Genomic DNA, 22,015 nt, shown 5'->3' with positions numbered 1-22,015 from the left:
TCTCACTGACTAATCTGCTGATTTGCTTATGCCCTTCATGCAGCAAGGCGGAAAGAAAGGGTGTGGAGTTTGGGGTGGTGGATGGATGTGTAAGCTTATCAGATTTTAATGCAGATCTTAGTTTGCGTCCTGTTATAGACCTGCAATTAATGTTCGCCTTTTTATTGACTATAACCACAATCCTTCCCCAAGCGTTTTATTTGCCTAACCCTAACCATAAATTATTTGCCATAACCACGACCTTTCCCTAACATTAACCATAGTTGTTAGTTGCCATGTGCTCATATTGTAGAAAGCAAGAACTTGAAAAACATTGCCATTGGATTTTTAAAAAAATAATTGTTTTGCGAAACAATCCAATATTGATATTCTTCTCTGGCGATACAGTTGGTTTATTAAGGGGGTTGCTGCTCGAATTCTTTAAGAGCCCCTTCAAAAAGCAGAGCCTTTTCAACCAAATGTTATTGTATAAGCAATGCAATACATTTGACCTCCAACTAAACAGGTCAGAGAAGTGCTTAATACGTGATTCGATTTACCTGCTAAACTGGCTCATAGTGTGCTTTTTTGCATTTCTTTGCACATATGCTTTAAACTCTTTCACTGAATTAAACTGATCTGATTTTATGTATTACTGTGCATTAGTGTTTTTACCTTTGTGTTTATTTGACTATATAAGACCTTTTCTCCTTTGGGACAACAAAGATATTGAACTGTAGTTGATTACACTACTTACAGTAGTATCGGGGAAATACATGAACTTACCACCCACTCAACTGTGCTCACAGTGGAGCACTTTGGTAGCCAAATGGCTACAGCGCATGTCATATAACTACAACGTCACCGGTTCAACTCCATCTGGTGACCTTTGTTGCATGTCATGCCCCTCTCTCCTCCCCCATTTCCTGTGTGCCTCTTCACCACGCTCTGTCCAAAATGCCCAAATATATATATATATATATATATACATATATATATAAACTGTGCTCATGGTGTTCATCATAAATTATAGTATGTTATATCCATATAGATGCAGTCACAATGTTGTATGTGTGCCACTGTGCATGATGAATTCTGCTTTTTGACACTGTTTATACTGAAAATACTTAATGGAAGAGACTTCCAGTAAATATTTTCAGCAAGGAGAGAAAGTGACAGACAGAGAAAGGAAGTTAAGGGAAAGTTCAACTTTATGGACAAATTTTGAATAGGGATTTCCTGCCGGTGGGCACAAAGTCATCTCAATAGCTCCAATACCATATCGGATGTCCAATGGCAATGCAAAAGGATTGACATTGGATGGGGAGGTGTGTCCACTGGACACGACTAATAGGTGGCAATGTCGTTCCATGGGCGTGTCCACTTGACACCATTTGAACAGCACAGAACCCTTGTACTGTCCACTTGGCAGACTTTTTGTTCACTTCCCCCACTTCACCTGAAACGTCTAAAAATAGCCAAAGGTATTGTCAGCGTACAATGGCATCCATTAGCAATTACCCAGTCTGCCCAAAACTGCCAAATGTACAGTCCCCCCTCTGCTAAGGGCCTCATGCTAGCCCACTGACATTTTAGCCCTGCCACCCTCTCACCCAAACGATTCAGCCTTGTGAAAATAAAGCCAGTCGGAGACGCTTGGATTTTGGCAAAGTTTCTATTTATGGCTCTTGGAGGCTCGGAGGCCAAAAAAATCATGTTTCTCCAATTTACCTCAAACTTGGCACACTATGAGCTCTGCCCCCAGGGATGAAGACCATCAAAACTCAATGGTTTTGGAAATATGACCTCTCAAATGTTAATGTTAAGGCGGCCAGCAGCCAGATGACTGTTTTGTGAACTTTAGCCAATTAAGGCCAATTAAGGCCACATTTTCAGTTCTGCATTGAATTTTCACTCCAAAATTGCACAAACTGATCTCTGCAAGCTCCTGAATTGAGTGGTGTTGGTTACATGTTGCTACAGTGCCCCTGAAAGGAAATAGCTGTGGAGAGGAGATAGAAGACCGAGACTCAGGATTCTGGATTATATGGTTGATTTTTAGGATTTTAGCCTGTGTAAATTTCACATAATTTAAAGCTATTTTCACTGAGATATGATGCTGTCAATTTCAAATACTTTATAATGAGATTAACCCTTACTTTCAACCCTCATTCTTTCCCGCGGAGTGTACAAAATGTTGACCATGGGGGCCCCGGGTCGATAGGAGGAGTTTTTGATTTCACATTCTGCGATTGGGCTCATATTCTGACCATTTAGTCAGCCCAACAGAGGCCTTCTCTACCTGTAAAATATGGATCCAGTCAGATGACTTGAAAAAATACCTTGATGCGTATGACATATTTAATAAGAAACTAATAAGTCATATTTGGGCTCATTTGGCCAGGTTTTGCATGTTTTTAGGCATTGTCATACCGACTTACCCTAGCATGCCCTAAGCCCTTCAGTGAGGTATTTGAATTGGACAATTAAGGCCTACTTTTTGTTTTTTTGGAGAGAAGTTTATTTTTGCACTTTTTAAAATTCCAATCTGCCTGAACCTTTAGTCACTGAAAGCACATAGTTGAGGGATGAATATATCAGATTTTGGTGTTTTTAGACACCCGGGCCAAAGGGCCAAAATATTTGTTAAAATTGTAATTGCCATTGGAGGCCCGGGCCTGGAACTAAACTGTCACCCCCCCTCGTTTTACCCAAACGAAGGTCACTGGAGCTAAAACTCAGTACATTTTGAAAGAGCAGAAGATATGAGCATGTCCACTTGGCATTCCCTGGGCCCTGCAGTAAGGTATTTGATTTAGACAAACTTTGTCCACTTCAAATACCTTATGCAGGATTCAGGGTATTTCAAGTAGACAAGGGCTATATCTCCCATGTGCTACAGGTAAGGAGTCTGAAATGTAAGTATGTTGGTCCCTGGGGCTCCAGGAACCTGCTCTGTACTCAATACAGTTTTTCTTTTTCTTGGAATGCTTACTTATAGATTCCTCGGTCTGTTTTCCTTTTTTGGCCTTGATAACACACTTCACAATATGGACTTTTTAGAAAAACACTACCACTAAATTTCTCAACTCTTTTAAAGCATAACATACAACATATTTACGTATATAGATCATCAAAATGTCTAATATGACAAAATATGTGATTTATTTATAATTATCTACTTTTTCTACATCTCAATCAAACTTGTTAAACTTTGATATAAAATCACTCACTGAACCTTGGGAGAATTGTGTACAAAGGGGGATTAAGTAACTGAAAGACAAAAATGTCAGCAGCTGTCCAAGAAATATGAGTCATTTGTATTGATCATGTAGTAACCACCAACCAGCTGGGTGGTGAAGCTGATTCTTAAGATGCTAAGATGCAGTTTCTCTAATGTCCACTAGATGTTTGCTCCAAGAAAACTGCATACAAATTTGGAGACTGTCCTCAACAAAAAAAACAAAAACAAAACAAAAAAACCCCCAACAGCATGGTCATTTTTTCCCAACACTTAAATTGACCTATGTATATATTTTCCTGATACGCCACCTCTTTTGGTCATGCATATAATGACTGTTGTCTGTCAGAAACAAAGGCAGAAGTAGCATAACATTATTAAAGCACCACGAAAACTCTAAGGGAGGTGAATAGTAAGCATTTAAAGTGTCTCCTACCTATCGTCAGTGTTGGTTTCTTTCAACTATATCCACGATCTTTCCCCAATCTTAACAAAGTAGCTTTAGTTGCCCAAACCATAAACATAGCCGTGGCGTGGCATTTTTGTAAAGATAAATTGCTATGGCTTCAGAAGGCACTAACAAACAATGTTGTCTTGACAAATGACCTGTTTTGTTTATTTTGCCAATCATTATCACAGGACCAACGTTCCACACTTCAGTAAGCTTGATTCACTGAACGGTTGAAAGCTAGTAGACCTGTGAGCTGACACTACTTTGTCACAAATACTGATCCCAAGGTCAAGAACGAACTTCGATGCTCAAACCAAGTTTGACGTTTAGGTCATTGTTTCATTCAAGAGATATTATGGAGATATTAAGAGAACTAATATCTGAACGGTTGAAAGCTAGTGGACCTGTGAGCTGACACTACTTTGTCACAAATACTCATCCCAAGGTCAAGAACGAACTTTGATGCTCAAACCAAGTTTGACGTTTAGGTCATTGTTTCATTCAAGAGATATTATGGAGATATTAAGAGAACTGTGTTAAGAGGCATTTGCTTGATTGACAGTCTATTGAGGTGGTTTGTGCTTTGTTTGTCACTCCTCACTCCTCACAGACTTGTAACATTTCCTTCCCTTCTGCCTTTCTACAGATATACTGTATGAGCTGAGATCGTCTTCTATATACATACAGTATCTCTTACATTCTCTCCCTTTCTCTGCTGATGACACCCAAATCTGCATTCTCTTAACCTCCATTCAAGCTCATCAATTGTTAAAAATTGGCCATGTAAAAGGATGGGCAGCACTGACTGCAGCATTAGATGGCTGTAAAATTGTTACAATTTTAAATAAATATGTTAATGACATCACTATACTACCTTTCCCCAATCTTCTCCCTTTTTCTAGAGTTTGCCCATTTTTACACTACCAAACGAATTTGTATCACTGAGATTAGATTACTGTAAATTATTGTTCTCCTATCTAACACCCAGTGGCTGCAACTCTCTTAGACATTTTAGCCTCTTCACCTTTACAGACAGATCTGATTTGCAGTTGTTTATGAAGAAAATGCACTGTAGTTCCATGTTAGTACACCTCACACTCTTTTACTTTCCAAGGTGTCTGGAAGTGATAGAACATTTTCCTGTAGAACTTAATGTAACACTTTATTAGAGAAGCTAATCCAAATTGAAAACCCATTTATTCTCAGTAGTTGTTTTACTGAGAATATGACCAAAGCGCTGTACAAATTAAAGTCAATGACACAACACAACAATAGTGAGTAGAATGACATCAGCAGCAAAAAGACACATGAGTACTTTCACTGAAAGCAATAAGGCACGATAATGATAATAAATAGCAATGATAGAATACCAGGCAATATAAAAATGTGCACAAATGTAAAACAGAAACAGAATAAAACCTGTAAGATCAATTTATAAAAACAGTATTATAAAATACCTAAACCATGTAATGTAAAAAATCCGGGGAGAATCTGAAAATCAAAGAAGGTGCCTTTTTTGCCTTCCTCGAGAGTGAGAGCTAACCAGTGCTCTCCTGTTTTGTGTGCAGCGTGTTTGTTGACGATAAAAATGGCTGGAAATCTTAAGGATTGATGCACTAAAGGTAACTGATCCGCGGCCCACACTCCACAAAAGGCATCTCCTAGTAAATGACGTAGTAATCTGTCCAAATGATGATTGTTCATACTGTCTCAGTACTAGTCCACAAGCACCTGTCGTTTGGAATTGATCTCCAAAATAGACTCGTAACAAGCATAAACGTTGGAAACGCATGACAATGCGTTGGCATCTTCGCAGGCGTTGAGATTAAAAACGAACAAAGAGTAGCCCTGCTGAAATTCCTCCTGGTCAATGCTTAGAGATAAATCTTTCAGGTGTCTCCCTGTAGCGGTAAACATATTGTAAAACTCTCTGACTGATAACCCTTGATTAAATTGAGGTTGGAAAGCTTTGGCGGGCACCTGTCTCCCGTCCTGACACAGAGCCATGTATTCAACATTGTTGTGAATAAAATTGAAGGGTGACAGATCTCTTTTTCCTCTCTTTATTTTTAAATGGAAAGTGCTGGCAGCAGTGCCATGAGACAGAAGGCGTCATTAGCTCTAGTCAGCTAGATTCTCAAATCAGTTCAAGAGAAGCCTCTCGCAGAAAAAGCTCTTTAGATTCTGAGGTGAACCGAGCTCTGTGATTTAACCCCGTGTTTTGGCCATTATTTGGTACTATCAGAATCAGAAATACTTTATTGATCCCCGAAGGGAAACTGTTTGTTACAGCAGCTCACCTTTACATCAGTGCACACAGGAGAAAGTACTAGCAAAAAATATAATACAGTACACTATAAAAACACTATAAAAACAGGTCAGAAAATAAATTAAGTACCAGGTGGGTATAAGTATAAGATAAAATAAGTGTGAAGTACCAAGTGGGTTTACTGGTTGATGATGATAATACGGTATAATAATACAATGTAATAATGTAATAATATAAGTAATAAGTAGTGGTGCATGTACTGTCGAGTTAAGTGTGGCTTATTGAGATTATTAAGATATTGCACAGCAGTAATGGAGGTATATAATATCAATAACAATAAATAGGAAAAACTAACATAGGAAAACTAAATATTGCATGGGAGTAATACACAGAATATTGCGCAATTATTCAAGTATGGCAGAGATGTTAATGATCAATGTCCAGTTTAGCGACCTAGGGTCAAACAGACTAACACTTAGAGGGAGGAGTTAAAGAGTTTGATGGCCACAGGCAGGAAGGACTTCCTGTGGCGCTCTGTGGTGCTTTTTGGTGGGATGAGTCTTCCGCTGAAGGTGCTCCTTTGCTTGACCAGCACGTCATGGAGTGGGTGGGAGACACTGTCCAAGATGGCATGTAGTTTGGCCAGCATCCTCCTCTCTGACACCACCGCCAGAGAGTCCAGCTCCACCCCCACAATGTCACTGGCCTTACGGATCAGTTTGTTGAGTCTGTTGGCGTCCGCTACCTTCAACCTGCTGCCCCAGCATGCAACAGCATACAGAATAGCACTATAGAGTCCATATCACCGGCCGTGTCTTTGTAAAATAACCTGGCAGTGAACTGACTTTTTAACGTCTGAATAGTTGAGGAGGGTCTCTATCATTGCTCTGTAAGGGTGAGTTGCACTGGATTGTGAAATCAGCCTATCCCCCAGAAGAACATAGTGGTTAAAAAATGTAACCATAATTATTGATGAGACCCACTGCTGCGTCGGTGGCTAGGTTTGATCAGTCTGCGTTGGTAATTTTCACACCGAGATGTATCAAAGTATCGTTCAGATCCAAGTATTTTTCCCCATCTCCAGGGATAAAAAATTCGATAGGACCTCCGTCAGTAATGGCTGACAAAGGCAGGACTTTTGTGAAGAGCTTTTCATTGACAGTTGCGTCATGGGTGCTGAAAATAAATCCAACTCGCCCATAGTGCATTCGGCCGATTTGTGATGTAAGAGCCATATACCGTCGGATCCTTCTTGAGCCCCGTTGTCCGACTGACCACCTATTCTACTAACCGCGTGGCTTATCACCTCCGAGGCAATGTTTTTTACTACAGGCTTAGCAATGGCAAATCCTTTTTTCACCAAAGGCAATACAAAATGAAATATTTTAGAAAAAAATCAAACAGATTCCTCTCCTGTACCTAACAGGTGCCTCATAAAAACTAGGGAGAGAACCCCCTACTTGATTTTCATAATAACTCACAAAATGGTGAGGATCGAGCCTTTTTAGTCAAGGCCTGCATATCACAAAGGTCTGCGTGGAACTGATTTAGAGGTCGTGGTACAAACACTCTACGAGTCAATTTTCCCCCCATTTCATCCTGCATGGCTCTGCGTAGTGTCCAGTGTCCAGTGTTGGCTCAGGAGGCAGAGAAAATAACTGTAAAGATGAACACCTTGACAATGATGACATGGTCTGCTTACCATCACATACTACACCAAAGGAAAGGTCATGGTCCAAGGGAATGAAGAGAGTGAAGAAGAGTATGGCCCTGTTGGAGGTGGACTTCAAAGAGCTGACCCCCCCAGACAACACTGCAGCAGCTTAAAGAGGAGCTACAGCAGCTAAAGAGAGACATCCAGGCCTTGGCATCTGACCTCAGAGGAAGTCTAGAGGCACTCAAACAGGAGAACAGTGTGCTCTGTGCTCAGTTAGCCAAAGTGAAGGAGGATGCTGAGAATAGAGAAAGGAGTTACACCAGGTCCAAGTCCAACACCTGACAGACCAACTCTCATCAGTCCCCACAATGACAAGTACAGAGACACAGACTCTCCCTGCCAGTATCCCAAACCCCTGCTTTGTCTCTGTCCCACCCTCTCTGCTCTGCACCCAGCCCAACAGCACCCTGGCACCTGCTGATACATCCACACAGTAAGCTCTGCCCATCCCAGCTTCCCTCCACTCAGCCTGAAGAGCAAGTCCCACAAGTGTACACAAATAAGCTTTTTCCTGGTAAGAAAGTGCTATCTAAACACTGCAGTACCACAGGTCAGGCAATAAAGCTTTTGAAAAAGGAGACCCTCAAGGACCCTCAATGCCTGTTGATCCATACAGGAACAAATAACCTACACAGCCTCCATAAAGACACTGTTAAGGCAGTGAGGAAGATGGCGGAGCAGGCCAGTAGGGAGTTCCCTGACACCCGCATTGTGGTCTCCGCCCTGCTGCCTGGGACAGACATCCCTCCTCATGTCATACATGACATTAATATGGAGGTCAGAAGAGGATGTGCCACTTTACCTAACATCCACCTGGCCCTCCACCCAACCATTGGCACCTGGGACCTCTATGAAGGACTCCATCTACACAGAGAGCAGGTGAAGATATTTGCAAAGACCCTCAAAGACATAGCCCTGGGATGCAATGCCCCCACCTCCTCCTCTACTAGGAACTTTAGAGACCATCCCAGACCTCCTCCTCCCCATCACCACCCCAGGATCATCCCCCCCTCACTGTGAGGAGACAACAGTTCAGTCTGGACCTCCCACTCACCACGTGCCCACCACCTCACCACTTTGAAGCACAACCAGAGGAGGTTACCTTCCCCCTCCTTAGCCCCTGCTCACCAACAACCTTTACAGCATCATCAGCAGAGATATGCAGCAGCACCTGCCCCTTGTCCCCCACCCACTGCAGCAGAGCTACACTGCAGAAGCTGCCCCTGGTTCCTCTCCGCACCCACAGCAGCGGAGCTATGCTGCAGTTGTAGCCCCTGATACCTTGAGCTGGGAGTCATCAGGGAGATGCTGCACAGCCTGTGCACCGGCTTCTGTTCAGCTAAGACACATACTCAGAACACCTTCTCAATTGAGAAACAGCATGATAGTAATAGTAGTAGTCAGTACAATGGTAATATTAGTGAAAATAGTAAATGCTTCCATGTAATTCATATAAAATTATTATTCCGTGTTGTAAATGTATAGTTGTATTGTTGTAGATGTTTTCATATTTGTCTCACTACACAGGTTCATTTAGATCGTTTTGAATGTGTTCAGTTCATATAAGCTGCTGGAATATTCAGGGTCTCCACTCCTCAACTTTTGAGCTGAAGAGTGGAAACCCTTAATTCATGAAATCTATCAAAGATGTTGATGTAATTGTGTTAACAGAACCATGGTGTCATAATGATCTGCTCACTCACTGTCCTCCGGGATATAATCAAGTCATGGTGCCCTCTATAAAATTAAAAAACATACACAAGGGCAGAACATGGGGGGGTGGGGGAGGGTGTAAATCACAACATTTGGTTAAGATTAGATCAAATTAAACCTGATGTCATCGACCTACAGGGCAAAAACCATGTGTCTGGTCAGTCTCCCCTGTTTACCACACCAACCATCACCAACTGGAACAACATTTACTCTGAAATAAACCAAAGTGGCAGGGAGGTAGTGTATCTCTGTCAGGCCTTAGGCCTGTACATAGTTAAGGGTAGGTTCAGAGGGGAACCTTCATATACCCCTCAGCTCTTGGGTCTAGTGTAGTAGACGATCGTAGAAAAGGTTTCAGTCGTAGTCATCTGGACACTGTTTTCAGAATTAAGACGTTTCGGCTCCCATCCGGAAGTCATTCTCAATTGTGAAAAAATTGGACGGGAACTGGAAATTTAAGCTAATCTGAGTTACATAAGCCCTGCCCTCAGAAGGGAATCTGCCTGAGTATCTGTTAATAGCTAGTTTCACCTGAAACTGACCTAATAGTTTCAAGATGGCCCAGTGATCAGTAATCAGGCCTATTGTTCTCTGGCTGCATCTACTTCATCACGGTTAAGTGCCTGATTAGCATGTGATTGGCGTGACCAAGGTGATAATACACTCTGATAGACTTTGGGCAGATCTGATGAATGCCATATCAGTATATAACCAAAATCAATACCGACCTGAGATGGTGTAAAAAAAGCCATTGATAATATCAATATGATATTTCATAATATTCAAGGCAGCTATTTAAGCTAACCTTCAAAAACAAAAATGGAAGCCTGTTAAAAAGCAAAACGGCAAAAAATAGTTTGATCAAGAATGCAAGCGCATAATGAGGGTACATTTGTGTCTTTATTATGCAATCAAAAAATAATAGAAAATGTATTAATGAAAAACTAAAAGCTTTGCATTTGAAATGAAAAGCTTTGCATTTTGAAACAAAAAGCTTTGCTTGCTGTTAGCTGACTCTCGTGGGCGGGACCTACGCTGAAAGATGTTAGACACGTCCCTATTGGCCACCCTCGAACGGAGTGACAACTTGGCAACATCCACTGTTAGCAGACAACAGACGGAGTTCCAGGGAGATAACAGAGCGGGAGCAGACAGAAGACAGAAAATCAGTGCACATGTATGTTTACACATAATTTCCGTCTTAGTGATAGCAAGAATGTTATGTTTGAACTGGTGCACGTCGATTGCTTTTGTTTAACGATCTGTGATATTGTAATGGGTTAAAAAAATACATATTTTGTCAGCCTGTAGCTGCTAGCTTAGCTCAATAAGCTAGTTACTACCATCATGTGCCAAGGCTGCCTATTAGCCTGCATGATGTTGTGCATGTAGCTACTAGTTAACAGGACTATTTAGGTTCAACAATCTAACGTAAGTTAATTCTATATTTGTGGTGTGCAGTATTATTTTATCAGCCTGTAGCCAGCTTAACGTTAGTTAATGTTAGTCACTTACTCGTCTTAAGTGTCACGCTAGCTGAGCTGTCCGGGTTCCATCCACCTGTTTTTATGCGCATTTTGGATTTTAATAATAACGGCAGACTTGTGACCTGTCAGATCTGTGTGGAGCGATGAGGAGACTGTAACCTTCCTCACATTAATACATGAAACAAACAGAAATGTCACATTTCCATTGTGTTTTCCACATTGTTTTTTTCACCGTTTGAGGTTTGATTGGCGCTCACTCAATTATGTCATCTTGTTGCGTCATCTTATTCTGCAATGGTATCATGGCACCTGACTGGAGAATTGGCACCGTTTACTGCTTATCATGATGAATCAACTCCTAATAATCGCATTACTGTAATGGATGGAAACAAGCATTCATTCGCATTTTCTTTTGCCACTTTTTGGGCCACCAACCAAAATTAACTTTGGGGATATGCATTTATGGTTACTTAGCTTTCTAAGTATGAGAATGTGTAGTGACACGGTATTATTGATTTTACTGGTGAGAGATAAAATATTATTACTAGTATTGTCATGCAGTATTGTAGAGCTTGAGCATGACCAGAATCAATTTACATTTATTCTTTGCACTGTATGATCACATTACAATGTTATGCACCTTAATTTAAGCACATTATTATTATAAAAAAAGATCGATTACATTTCTTGCAGTCACATCAAGTTTTATGTCTTTACTGTAGATTGTTTTCCAAGCTGGCACACAGCCTATTCAGTTGAATGGATCGCCATTCACCTGTGCAGCAGGCAAAGTTCTATACATCCATCTTGTGGCCGTGCTGTTGCAGAGTGCCCATTACAGCATGATGCAGGTAAAAGCGGTACCACCAACTATGGCCTGCACAAGCACTGTGTCTGTGGTATCAGCCACAGACACAGGTAATGTTGTGCAACATTGTGTAAAACCCTATGACGATAGCTGATGATTTATTACAGCAAGACATTACTACTATCATGGCTAGCATTCTTGCTATCACTAAGATGGAAGTTATGTGTAAACATACCTGTGCACTGATTTTCTGTCTTCTCTCTGCTCCCGCTCCATCTTCTCCATGGAACTCCGTCTGTTGTCTGCTAACAGTGGATGTTGCCAAGCTGTCACGCTGTTTGAGGCTGGCCAATAGGGACGTGTCTAACATCTTTCAGCGCAGGTCCTGTCCACAAGAGTCAGCTAACAGCAAGCAAAGCTTTTCATTTCAAATGCAAAGCTTTCGGTCGGTTTCAAAAGCAAAACTTTTGTTTTTTTCATTAATATATTTTAAATCACAAGTTAATTTTACTTGCAATAAAACATTTTTTTGATTGCAGCGTCGATAGTGTTGCCATCAAATCTCTTTTTTGATTGCATAACAAAGACACAAACGTACCCTCAAAGACCTGAGAAAAATAGCAAATGAAAAACATCACCAACCAAACAACCCATCCTTACGCATTAGGTACAATGACATTTTAAACAAATATAAAACGTACAATTAGGAACAAAACACAAAATTATACCCACATGAAACTTGAAGATATTGAGAATGCCATTAATCAAAATCAATTCTGGGATATGTGGAACAACTTCAACACAAAGCAACCATAAGCACTACCCATCCAAAAATGGTGACATCTGGAGAGCACATTTTGAAAATATGTACAAAGACATACCAATAAATCAAATGAATTCAAATAAAATGTTTATAAAACAAAAACTCTGAACATTAGAAGAAACAAAGACAACCAAAGAAAGAATTGACCACACAGACAGTCTCTCCAGCCAAGGAAAGCTTGTGGTCCGGACAGCATAAACAATGAAATGCTCAAATGCAGCACCCCAGAGATACAGGGTGCAGTTTTGAAGTTGTTCAATATTGTATTACAGTCAGGATATTTTCTGGACATCTGGTACAAAGGGCTCATTTTCCCCATTCATAAGAGTGGGGATAAATCAGTCCCTGGTAACTACTATGGCATCTGTGTCAGCAGTTGTCTAGGTAAACTATGCTGTAGTATTCTAAATAAAAGAATACTAGATTTCCTCCATCTTGAGTAAAAATCAAATTGGCTTCCTCCCAAAACACAGCACCACAGACAATGTATATACCCTTCACACTTTCATTCTATTGTGGTATAGGGGGCAAAATGTATGATCTGGTTAAATCAATGTATTTGGTAAATACTGTAGGTGTGCTGTTGAAATTGAAGACAAACAAACCGAATTCTTCACCCAGAGAAGAGGTATTCGTCAGGGCTGCAATTTAAGCCTGACTTTATTTAATGTATATATAACTGAATTTGCTGTACAGTTGGATCAATGTGCTTCTCCTGGCCTTTCCCTCCTAGATAGAGAGGTGAAGTCTCTGTTTTACGTGGATGACCTTATTCTACTGTCTCCTACTGAACAAGGACTACAGCAACAGCTGGACATAGTAGAAAAATACTGTCAGAACTGGGCCCTGGCAGTAAATATGAAGAAAGCTAATGTCATGAGTTTTCAAAAACGTCCCAGATGCCAGGAGAACAAATACCAGTTTACCATAAATAAATAAAATGAGTTATACCTACCTTGGTATAACCATAACAGCATCAGGGAGTTTCTACATGGCTGTGAATGCACTAAAAGAAAAAGCTTGAAGAGCTCTAAATGCAATTCAGAGAACATTTTACAATTTCCAAATTCCAATTTGGCTTAAAATATTTGTTAGTGTCATCCAGCCCATTGCACTGTATGGTAGTGAAGTATGGGGTCCACTTAGTCATCATAGTTATACCCATTGGGACAAACATCCAACAGAATCTTTACGTGCAGAATTCTGCAGATACATTTTACACGTACACAGAAAAACACAAATAAATGCATGTAGAGCAGAATTAGGCAGATACCCACTCATAATTAACATTCAAAAGAGAGCGCTCACATTTTTTAATCACCTTAAATCCAACTGAAATCTCAGATTTCAAAGAGCTAAATGACCTCTCAAAACTAAAAATACTCTTAGGAGAAGGAGACAAGCCATATCTTGCTCCCCAATATGTATCAACATGCCACAACCCGAGGGACAATGAATGACCTAGACACACACACACACACACACACACACACACACACACATATTCATTAACAAAATGTTGCAGAGTTTATATATTTTCACTTATTTGTATTTTATTATTATTATTATTATTACTATCTTATCTTACTGATCTGTATATATTTCTTCTGTTTATGTGTATGTTTTTATTTCACACTTGCTTTGGCAATGTTAACGTACATCTGCTTCCCATGCCAATAAAGTCCCACTGAATTGAATTGACTACTGTAACTATGTACTTTAAACCTGCTTACTTACTCTCTTTTTCTTTCTTTTAATAGTCTGATCCTGTTATTTATTTATTTCTCTCTCCTTATGTCTCTCATACTCTATCACTCCTGTTCCCTTACTATCATGCTTGTCTCTCTTTATCCACAGTTGCTGTTATTTCTCTCTCTGTCTCTCCCTCTCTCTGTCTAACATGCTTTAACTAAGCTCCCGCCATCCCTTGGGTCTTGCTTCCACAGTAGTCCCTCTGTTTTTGCAGACTCCCTTAGATATCCCTCTCTGTCTCTCTGTATCATTCCTTTCTTTCACCATGCACAAACAAGGCCTGTTGCTGTTTAGTGTTGGGCTCTGTCTGTCTGCCCCTCTGTCTTCCCAAGCTAACAAACACAAAAAGTGTCTGATTTATCCCTCCTGTCTCCTCCTCCTTGTACTATTTGTTTGTTTTTTACACCCCAGCTCTTGTACTACAGGAACTCTCCTCTCTTGTACTCCTCAAGAGACAATGTGGGTTGTCTATTAAAGTCACTCGTTTTTTAGTATCTTTTTCTCTCTTTCCTCCTTCAGTCATCTCTCCTTTCCTCACATGTCTCCACTTCTCAATCACAGACAATGATAGCTGTCTTTCTGAGTGCATTTCTTTTTAGAGAGTTTTTACTGCTCTGCCCTCCTTTGGTTTAGTCCTTGTCTCCTCTCTTCTCCATAAGAAACCAAGTCAGTTATCTATTTTAAAGCCATCTCAGTGAAATATGTCTCTCTTTACCTCTTGGGAGCACTATGATCATTGGGAAAAAGTTTGACTCTGTTATAAATCCTGAATTGCCAGGTTTAAGTTAACAGGTGCTACTTTGCCTGTCCACATTTTCACTACCATTCAATGTCACTGTAAACCTGTAAATTAGAAAGTGCACTGAGATCTTATGGAATCTTCTTATAATCCACACAATCCACAACCTGTAAGTCCCAATCACATTGAAAAGAGTGAAAAGAGTCAAATTAGCATCAAAGCTACATAAACTATGACCTGACCCCCTGGAACTCAAAGTCTGATGTTTTTGACAATCATCACAGTACTCTTGGAAGGGAAGAAAAACACGTAATTTACTGCTTAAAATGAGAGGTATTCCTTTGCATGTCTATATCTTTTAACTGTTCTATGTCTCTTCTATCCTTTACCCCTCTTGTTTCCTCCTTAAGAGACAAGGGGGCTGTGTTTTCATTCCTTTTTAACTATTACAAGCCATTTTGCCTCCTCTCCTCTCTTCTCTCTAGGGGAAGTGGGCTGTCTGTTTGTAAGTACGATCTTTGTGGCTGGTTGTTTCCCTTGCTAACTTTGTGACAGTACATTTTACACTTGGGAAAAAGCTTCAATTAGTGTTGCTTATTTAGCTTGAGGAGAATTTATGGCAAACACAGTTACCTTGCTTTGTGTGCGGTAAAAACAGAGAACTGTGTGTGTGTGTGTGTGTGCTTTAGCATGTCATATATCTTTTTTTTCATCATGTTTCTTCAGAGTTGAGCAACATTTCTCACACAGTATTTCTCACAGTACTCCTTGTTAGAGTGTGTGTTTGTGAGTGTGTGAGCATGCATGTGTGCTATTTGGTTCTATTTGAGTATACTGATTACGGATTATTTTTTAAATAATATTGACAACTTTTTAGTCTCATCCTTCATAAAATACACAGTATATACATAAAAAATGACACTAACAATGTGATGATACAATGATGATACGTGCACACATTATCTCCTAATTAAAGCCTTTAATGTCTGTCAAACACAACCTTTTCAGATGTATATTGTTGATACTGTAGCTAGTGATGTGTGTATATATGGCTTTCATTGTGTCATCCTGTACCTTACAGGGCCAGATTTAGCCTGCTATATTAGAGTGGGCTGGTAGAAATAATAGGTGGGCAACTTGGGTGGTAGGTAGCTCAGAGGTTAGAGAAGCGGAGTAGTCCGAAAGTTGCCGGTTCGAATCCCTGGTGAGATGGCACAAAAATCTCGCAAAATGACAGTTGGCAACCAGAGAGTTGTCAGAGTCAAGATCAGATGCAAACTCCTGCCATTGTGTCCTAAGGCCTCTCCATCCTGTGGCTGTGTGTTTGGATGGGTTAAATGCAGAAGATTAATTTCTCACGGGGATTAATATATCCCGTATTCTATTCTAATCTATTCTATTCTAATCTATAGAGAGATGGTAGATAGGTAGAGAAGCAGCATTTCTGAGTTTGCTGCTACCCTATGCTTTAAGTGAGTGGAGGGCAGATTGATTAACCCTGTGTGTGTGCTTTTACTTGTTTTGCCTTGTGTGTGCATTCTGAGCCATCAGAGTTCATAGTTGTCATAGCAACACCCCTCCCCCTCTGCATGCTCCAAGATTCACTCTGTGCAGCTGACAGGTCTTCTTCAGAGCTCTGTATGTGTGCCTGAACCCGACGAGACAAAGGGGTGGGCAGTGGGTGACTTTGGAGGTGGGCTGTAGGCTGCCCACCCAATCAGAAGTTAGAAACAGTACTGGTACTTTCTGTGCTATCTTTCCATTGGCTGAACAAAAAATTTTTTTCCCCTTAACTTTTGATTGGGTGTCGCTGGTACCTTATCCAGGTAAGTGTAGCTCCATGTCTTTCCATCAGCGAAGACTCTGGAAATGATTCTTCCCTGACTGTCGTACTCCCACCTCTCTGTGGTTGGACCCCTCTGGAGGCCTGTCAACTGCCCCGTACTGGAAACACACACATACACACACACACAAATATAAGACTCTGTAGAAGGCTGATATCTGGTCCACATCAGGTTGTCATGTTCAAGCCATGTGTTTCCAGCTAAAATTTTGTTAAAGTGTCAGTGCCATTAACAACACTGTATGTCAGTGTATTAGTGCTACAGCCCAGTAGTTCCTTTTATAATGTTAAGGCAGTCTCACAGGCTGTTTTAAAGTCACATATTCCATACAGTCCCATAATATGTACAACCTTGACCTTGCATCGGGTGAACACCCATTGCAGTTTCAGGGCATTTTCAAACATATAGACTAGGGGTGTCCAAACTATGGACTGCGGCCCATGAGTTACTTTAAAATAAAATAAAAATATTTTGCCTGCTTGGTATAACACCAGGTGTCACTGTCATACACATTGTTTGCACGTTTTTTCTTTACCAAAGAGGGTTTGCCATTCCACAATGTTTCTAATATTTTGCCCCCTCAGGGTGGGCAAATTATTGGAAATACTTTTCAGTATAATGCACTCCAGTACAACACCACCACCCACTATGACATCAATAATAATCTTGAAGTAGAATTATCACTTTTCTGACAGTGTCATCACAGTGTGACAGTGTAAACGTAGAATTCATGGCAAGGCTTTTTGTATTGGATTGCATTAAATTGTGCAGATCTACCTAATAAAGTACCCATTGGGTATATCTCCAGTTTCCCCAAACGCCAACATTTCTGTGAAAATAGGGAAATATGTGACTTTGCTCACATCACTGATCACAGAATTTAACCAGCACTTTTAAGATTTCGCTCCCACTGAGAAGGACATTAACCTGTTTTCTAAGCCTTTCGATGTTGTGGAAGGAGTACAGGAGGACCTGCAGTTGGAGTTGAAGTCCTCACCAGTAGCTCCCACTGTCAGAGTTTTACAGTGGTTTGGAAAAGTCCAGATTTCCTCAGATGAGGCGCCATGCCAAAAGGTGCTCAGTTTATTTGGCTCTACAAAATGTGAGCAAACACTGAACACTGAAGAGAGGACTGTGGTCAAAGATGACTGACAGTCACCTCTGTGATGTACTTTGAGTCTCCACTACAAGATTTACACTTGATCTGACATCAATTCTTATACAAAATGTAATGTTAATCACATTTTTTAATTTGTTTTTTTAATTGGTCAGAAATTTGGTGCTGGACAAAACTTTCCTCCCCTCAAGTAATAACTAATGCAACCTACAAGTCAGGGTGTGGTTAAGTGTCTCCAAGTGTAGATTTTCAAAGTCATGCATACAGTAGAAAAACTGAGACGACCCCTTTTTTACTGAGACCTTGTTCGACTTTCCTTCAGTGCCCAATGCCAGTGGCCTAGTCTTTAATCTATACGTTACAGCTTCCTGTAGTTAAGTGAAGTAGATGGGGGACACCCTAAAATAATAAATACCCCAGAACAGAAGGGTTTACCTGGAGTATGTCAAGTTAACTGACAATAACTTGCTGCTGGGAACCCAGAGTGTCGGATGGCCTTGGGTGTCATAGATGATCTTCAGCAGGAACTTCCTGTGGTCATCATATATTTTCTCTGTTCGCAGCGTACGATCGTAATCCACAGACAGTAAGTTCCTACCATTCACCTGCAGGGGTGGAGATACACAAATAACCAATGAATAAAGAAACTCTTGTGATCATATAAATCTTTGACCAGCTGAAAGATGTTGCTTACAACAACTGCTTAGTAGCTGAAACTGATTGTATAACATGCAGCTATGCTGAATCCCTGCTATGATCCCTTCAAAGTCTGAACATGACTAAAAGTCTAAAGCCTGTTAAAGGCCCCATTATGCTGAAATGTTGATTTCACCCCACAATACAACAGCATTAGACAGATCAAACAACACTGTTTTATTCTTAGAGCGATGGCAGTAGAGGAAATAAAATTGTTAAGTTTGTCCTGAAGGTGGCACTAGGGCAAAGGTTATGAGATCATTAAAACCAAAGGGTTTATTTTCCTGGGAGCATGAATATGCTGTGCAAAATGGCAATCTGCCCATTATGTTACAAGATATTTTGTGTACATTTTGTCCTGAGTGTGGTGTTAGAGAAAAGAATTCAAAGAGTTGATCCTCAGTTCTTGCCCATTAGATTTTGATATTGTTTGTGTACAAGTGGAAATTAGTGCTGGAGCACAGTTCAAGAGATTACCAAAAACCAAAGGAATCATCCAGCAAATTTCATGACTATCTGCACAGACCCAATAATTTACTGCTCAACCTCGGCCACACTGCTTCGTTTTGAACTTGAGGACATATTTTGTCATCTTTGACCAAATTACTCAAATAGTTTGACATTAAAACACAGAATGACTTCTTATTATAAAGGCTCAAATCTTGCTCAGTCTGTTTTTTTCTGTTCTTTTGAATTATTGGTCCACAAACAAAAATGCAATAAGAATGCTTCATGATGAAGGATTAGCCACCTGGCTAAATAAACAGACAAACAATAAATAAGCCCAAGTGTTAAATTCTTGGCTGTTCAATTCAACATCTGCGCCTCAGCCAGTGAATTAAAACTTCTGATCCAATACCCATAAAACACTGTAGCATCACAGAGCCAGCAAGCCACTCTTTATTGCTATCTAAATGACATGCTGTTTGTTCAAACTCCAATTTACGAAGATAGATAACCCAACTTTAGTGCTAAACTCACCTTATGGATCCTTTAAGCAAGGGGAAATACTAAGAATTAGCTAATCAATTGTTTTACAGACCTGTTTCATTAAAGTGAGAGTCTTGCTGGAAAATGTTCAAGAGTCATTTTTTCTCATCTTTTAATTCAGCCAATCATTCATTTGTAAATTAACACCAGTTGAATGCAGAAAGGTGAATAAAGGGGGGCAGAGTAGAAGGATATTGCGACAGTGGCTAGTAGCCAGCTGGATGAAAAACAAGACCATCGGGATAACAGCCAAAAGCCATGCAGAGTGTGTGCCACACCATATCAGGGGAAACAAATCATTTTTGCAGATTGGCATGGCCTGTCATGTTCATGTGGATCCAAGCAAACCGTGACACCAAACAGGACTCTCTGATAGTCCTGCCTTCCTTTTGCATAGAATCACTCAACATGAACTGTAAGTACATGTACATACTACCTAGTATAGAGAGGCACTACTGTGAAAATTCCTGGTGTATATTTACAATTTCAGGTGTGGACATCAACCAAGTCTTAAGCCAATTTCAGCACATTCTGGGTTTTTCTCACTGTAGTCTGTTACTGGGTCCTTGTAGTTTGTATGTAAGAGCTGAGCCCCTGAATTATCTGTTGATTTTGTGCCATAGTTTGATTGACTATCTTTAATTGTTATAACAACACCTGTCTTTCACCCATTTCCTTTTTCTTTGCCCAAGTCGCATACTTTATGTCCTTCAGTTTCTGGCCCATTTTCAGCTTTGATTGTTTTTCTTATACTGTCCCCTTTCTACTATATCATGTGTGTGTGTACCTGCACTTCTATCTTTGTGAGAAGCAATTTAAGTAATTGACCATCAGAGTTATAACATTTTTGAAAAACAAGGTCACGTTGGCCAGCTTTCACAGTGTCTAATTTAGGGTTTAGGTCTATGGTTAAGGTTGGAAGTGAAATTATAAGGTACATGGATATTTGTGTGTATGGAGAGACAGTGATTTTTTTATTCAATAATTGAAATATTATTCAAAATATTTTATAATAATATCATTTTGACTGATTGCCTTGATCTGGTACACATAATCTACTGACCAGATAAGAAAAACACCTGTGTATCATGGTGTAGCATGGAATGGCCTCCCAAGAATGTTGAGTTGACCAAGATTCCACTGAATCCACTGTATGTCTATACATTATATTGACAAAAATACATCACACATACATGATAAACAAATATATCTAGAAATTAAAAATCCGATGACTAACTGTCCTACATGATTTATTTATCATCACTTAAAACTTGCCAGCATTGACATTCTATGTCTGACCGTAGATGTTTTCATTACTTCATCCAGCATGCTGCTTAAACATGCAGTTTCCCCATTAACTGGCATCTTGTGCACAATGCACATTCTTCAGTAGGATTAGCACACCATATAAACACAGTATGAAGATTTGGCATATAGTAGAAAGGCTGGAATAAAGTTCACTGCTGTTCATCCAGCCCCACAATCACCCTATTATCATTAACATCTTAAATTAGTATATTGTTGCTGCTGCAGGACAGCTGGACTGTTATTGTGTTAGTGAAGACAAATTCTCATACACGATTCACAAACGTGTAGCTGACATATACAGGATACATATTGTATTAATGCTCACCTTTGCACACCCATTTACAAAAACACATCTACCTGTAACTCATTATTGCTAGCTCACAATACAACACTCCCCATTAGCACTAGTGGACCACACATGCTGTTACATTCATTAGGGTTTACTGGACCATGCTGAGGATGGCACCACTGTGTGGATCAAACTCTCCAGAGGCCACATGACTGCAAAGTTTTCTCCTATTAGGCTGGGCTAGTTAGAGAGCACTTAATGTAATATTCAAGCACTACAGACAAATCCATGTCCCTTCCTTCTCTCGTAAGAGCTTGTAAGAACAACAGACACAAAGCCATAATAGACAGAAACAGAAAACCCTCTGTAACCCGCATTACAGTGCTCACAGAGGTGTGCAATGTGAGGAAACTCAGTACTCACAAACCACTGAGTTTATGAATGCTCACAAACTGGTTTGTGAGCATTGTTGCCTTATAGCAAGAATGTGCTGAATTTACATCTAATGGCCAGCTGGGGCCACTCTGTGTGCAGTGCACTTGTATGTTCTCCCATCTGTATGGGTTTCTTTTCCAACAGTCCAAAAGCATGCAGGTGAATTTAAAACTCTGAATAGCCATAAGTGTGAAAGTCTATACAGAATGTGCTAGTCCTGTGGTAGACTGGTCATTTGTCAAAAGTGTACCCCACCTTTTGCCCAACGTGTGTTGGGATAGGCTCTAGCCCCCTGTGACCCTGTGGGTATAGATCATGGATAATGGATAGATGGTATAAGAAGAAGAAGAAGAAGAA

General features: G+C 40.2%; 1 protein-coding gene across 12 annotated transcripts in view; it reads right to left on the bottom strand.

Annotated features, from left to right (window-relative positions):
- LOC122870684 (teneurin-3) overlaps nt 1–22,015 on the bottom strand; it is a 422,149-nt gene that overhangs the window by 13,974 nt on the left and 386,160 nt on the right. For all 12 annotated transcript variants that reach the window (XM_044185050.1, XM_044185062.1, XM_044185096.1 and 9 more), the window contains 2 exons: nt 18,376–18,545; nt 16,797–16,923 (listed from right to left, as the gene is read on the bottom strand). In XM_044185050.1, coding sequence (XP_044040985.1) covers nt 16,797–16,923; nt 18,376–18,545 — 297 coding nt within the window. The remainder of the gene's footprint in view (nt 1–16,796; nt 16,924–18,375; nt 18,546–22,015) is intronic.

This window comes from Siniperca chuatsi, linkage group LG3 (genome assembly GCF_020085105.1).
Source record: "Siniperca chuatsi isolate FFG_IHB_CAS linkage group LG3, ASM2008510v1, whole genome shotgun sequence".
NCBI classification, from domain to species: Eukaryota; Metazoa; Chordata; class Actinopteri; order Centrarchiformes; family Sinipercidae; genus Siniperca; species Siniperca chuatsi.
Note: the sequence above shows the minus strand (reverse complement) of the source record. Positions and strands in the feature narration are given on the sequence as shown.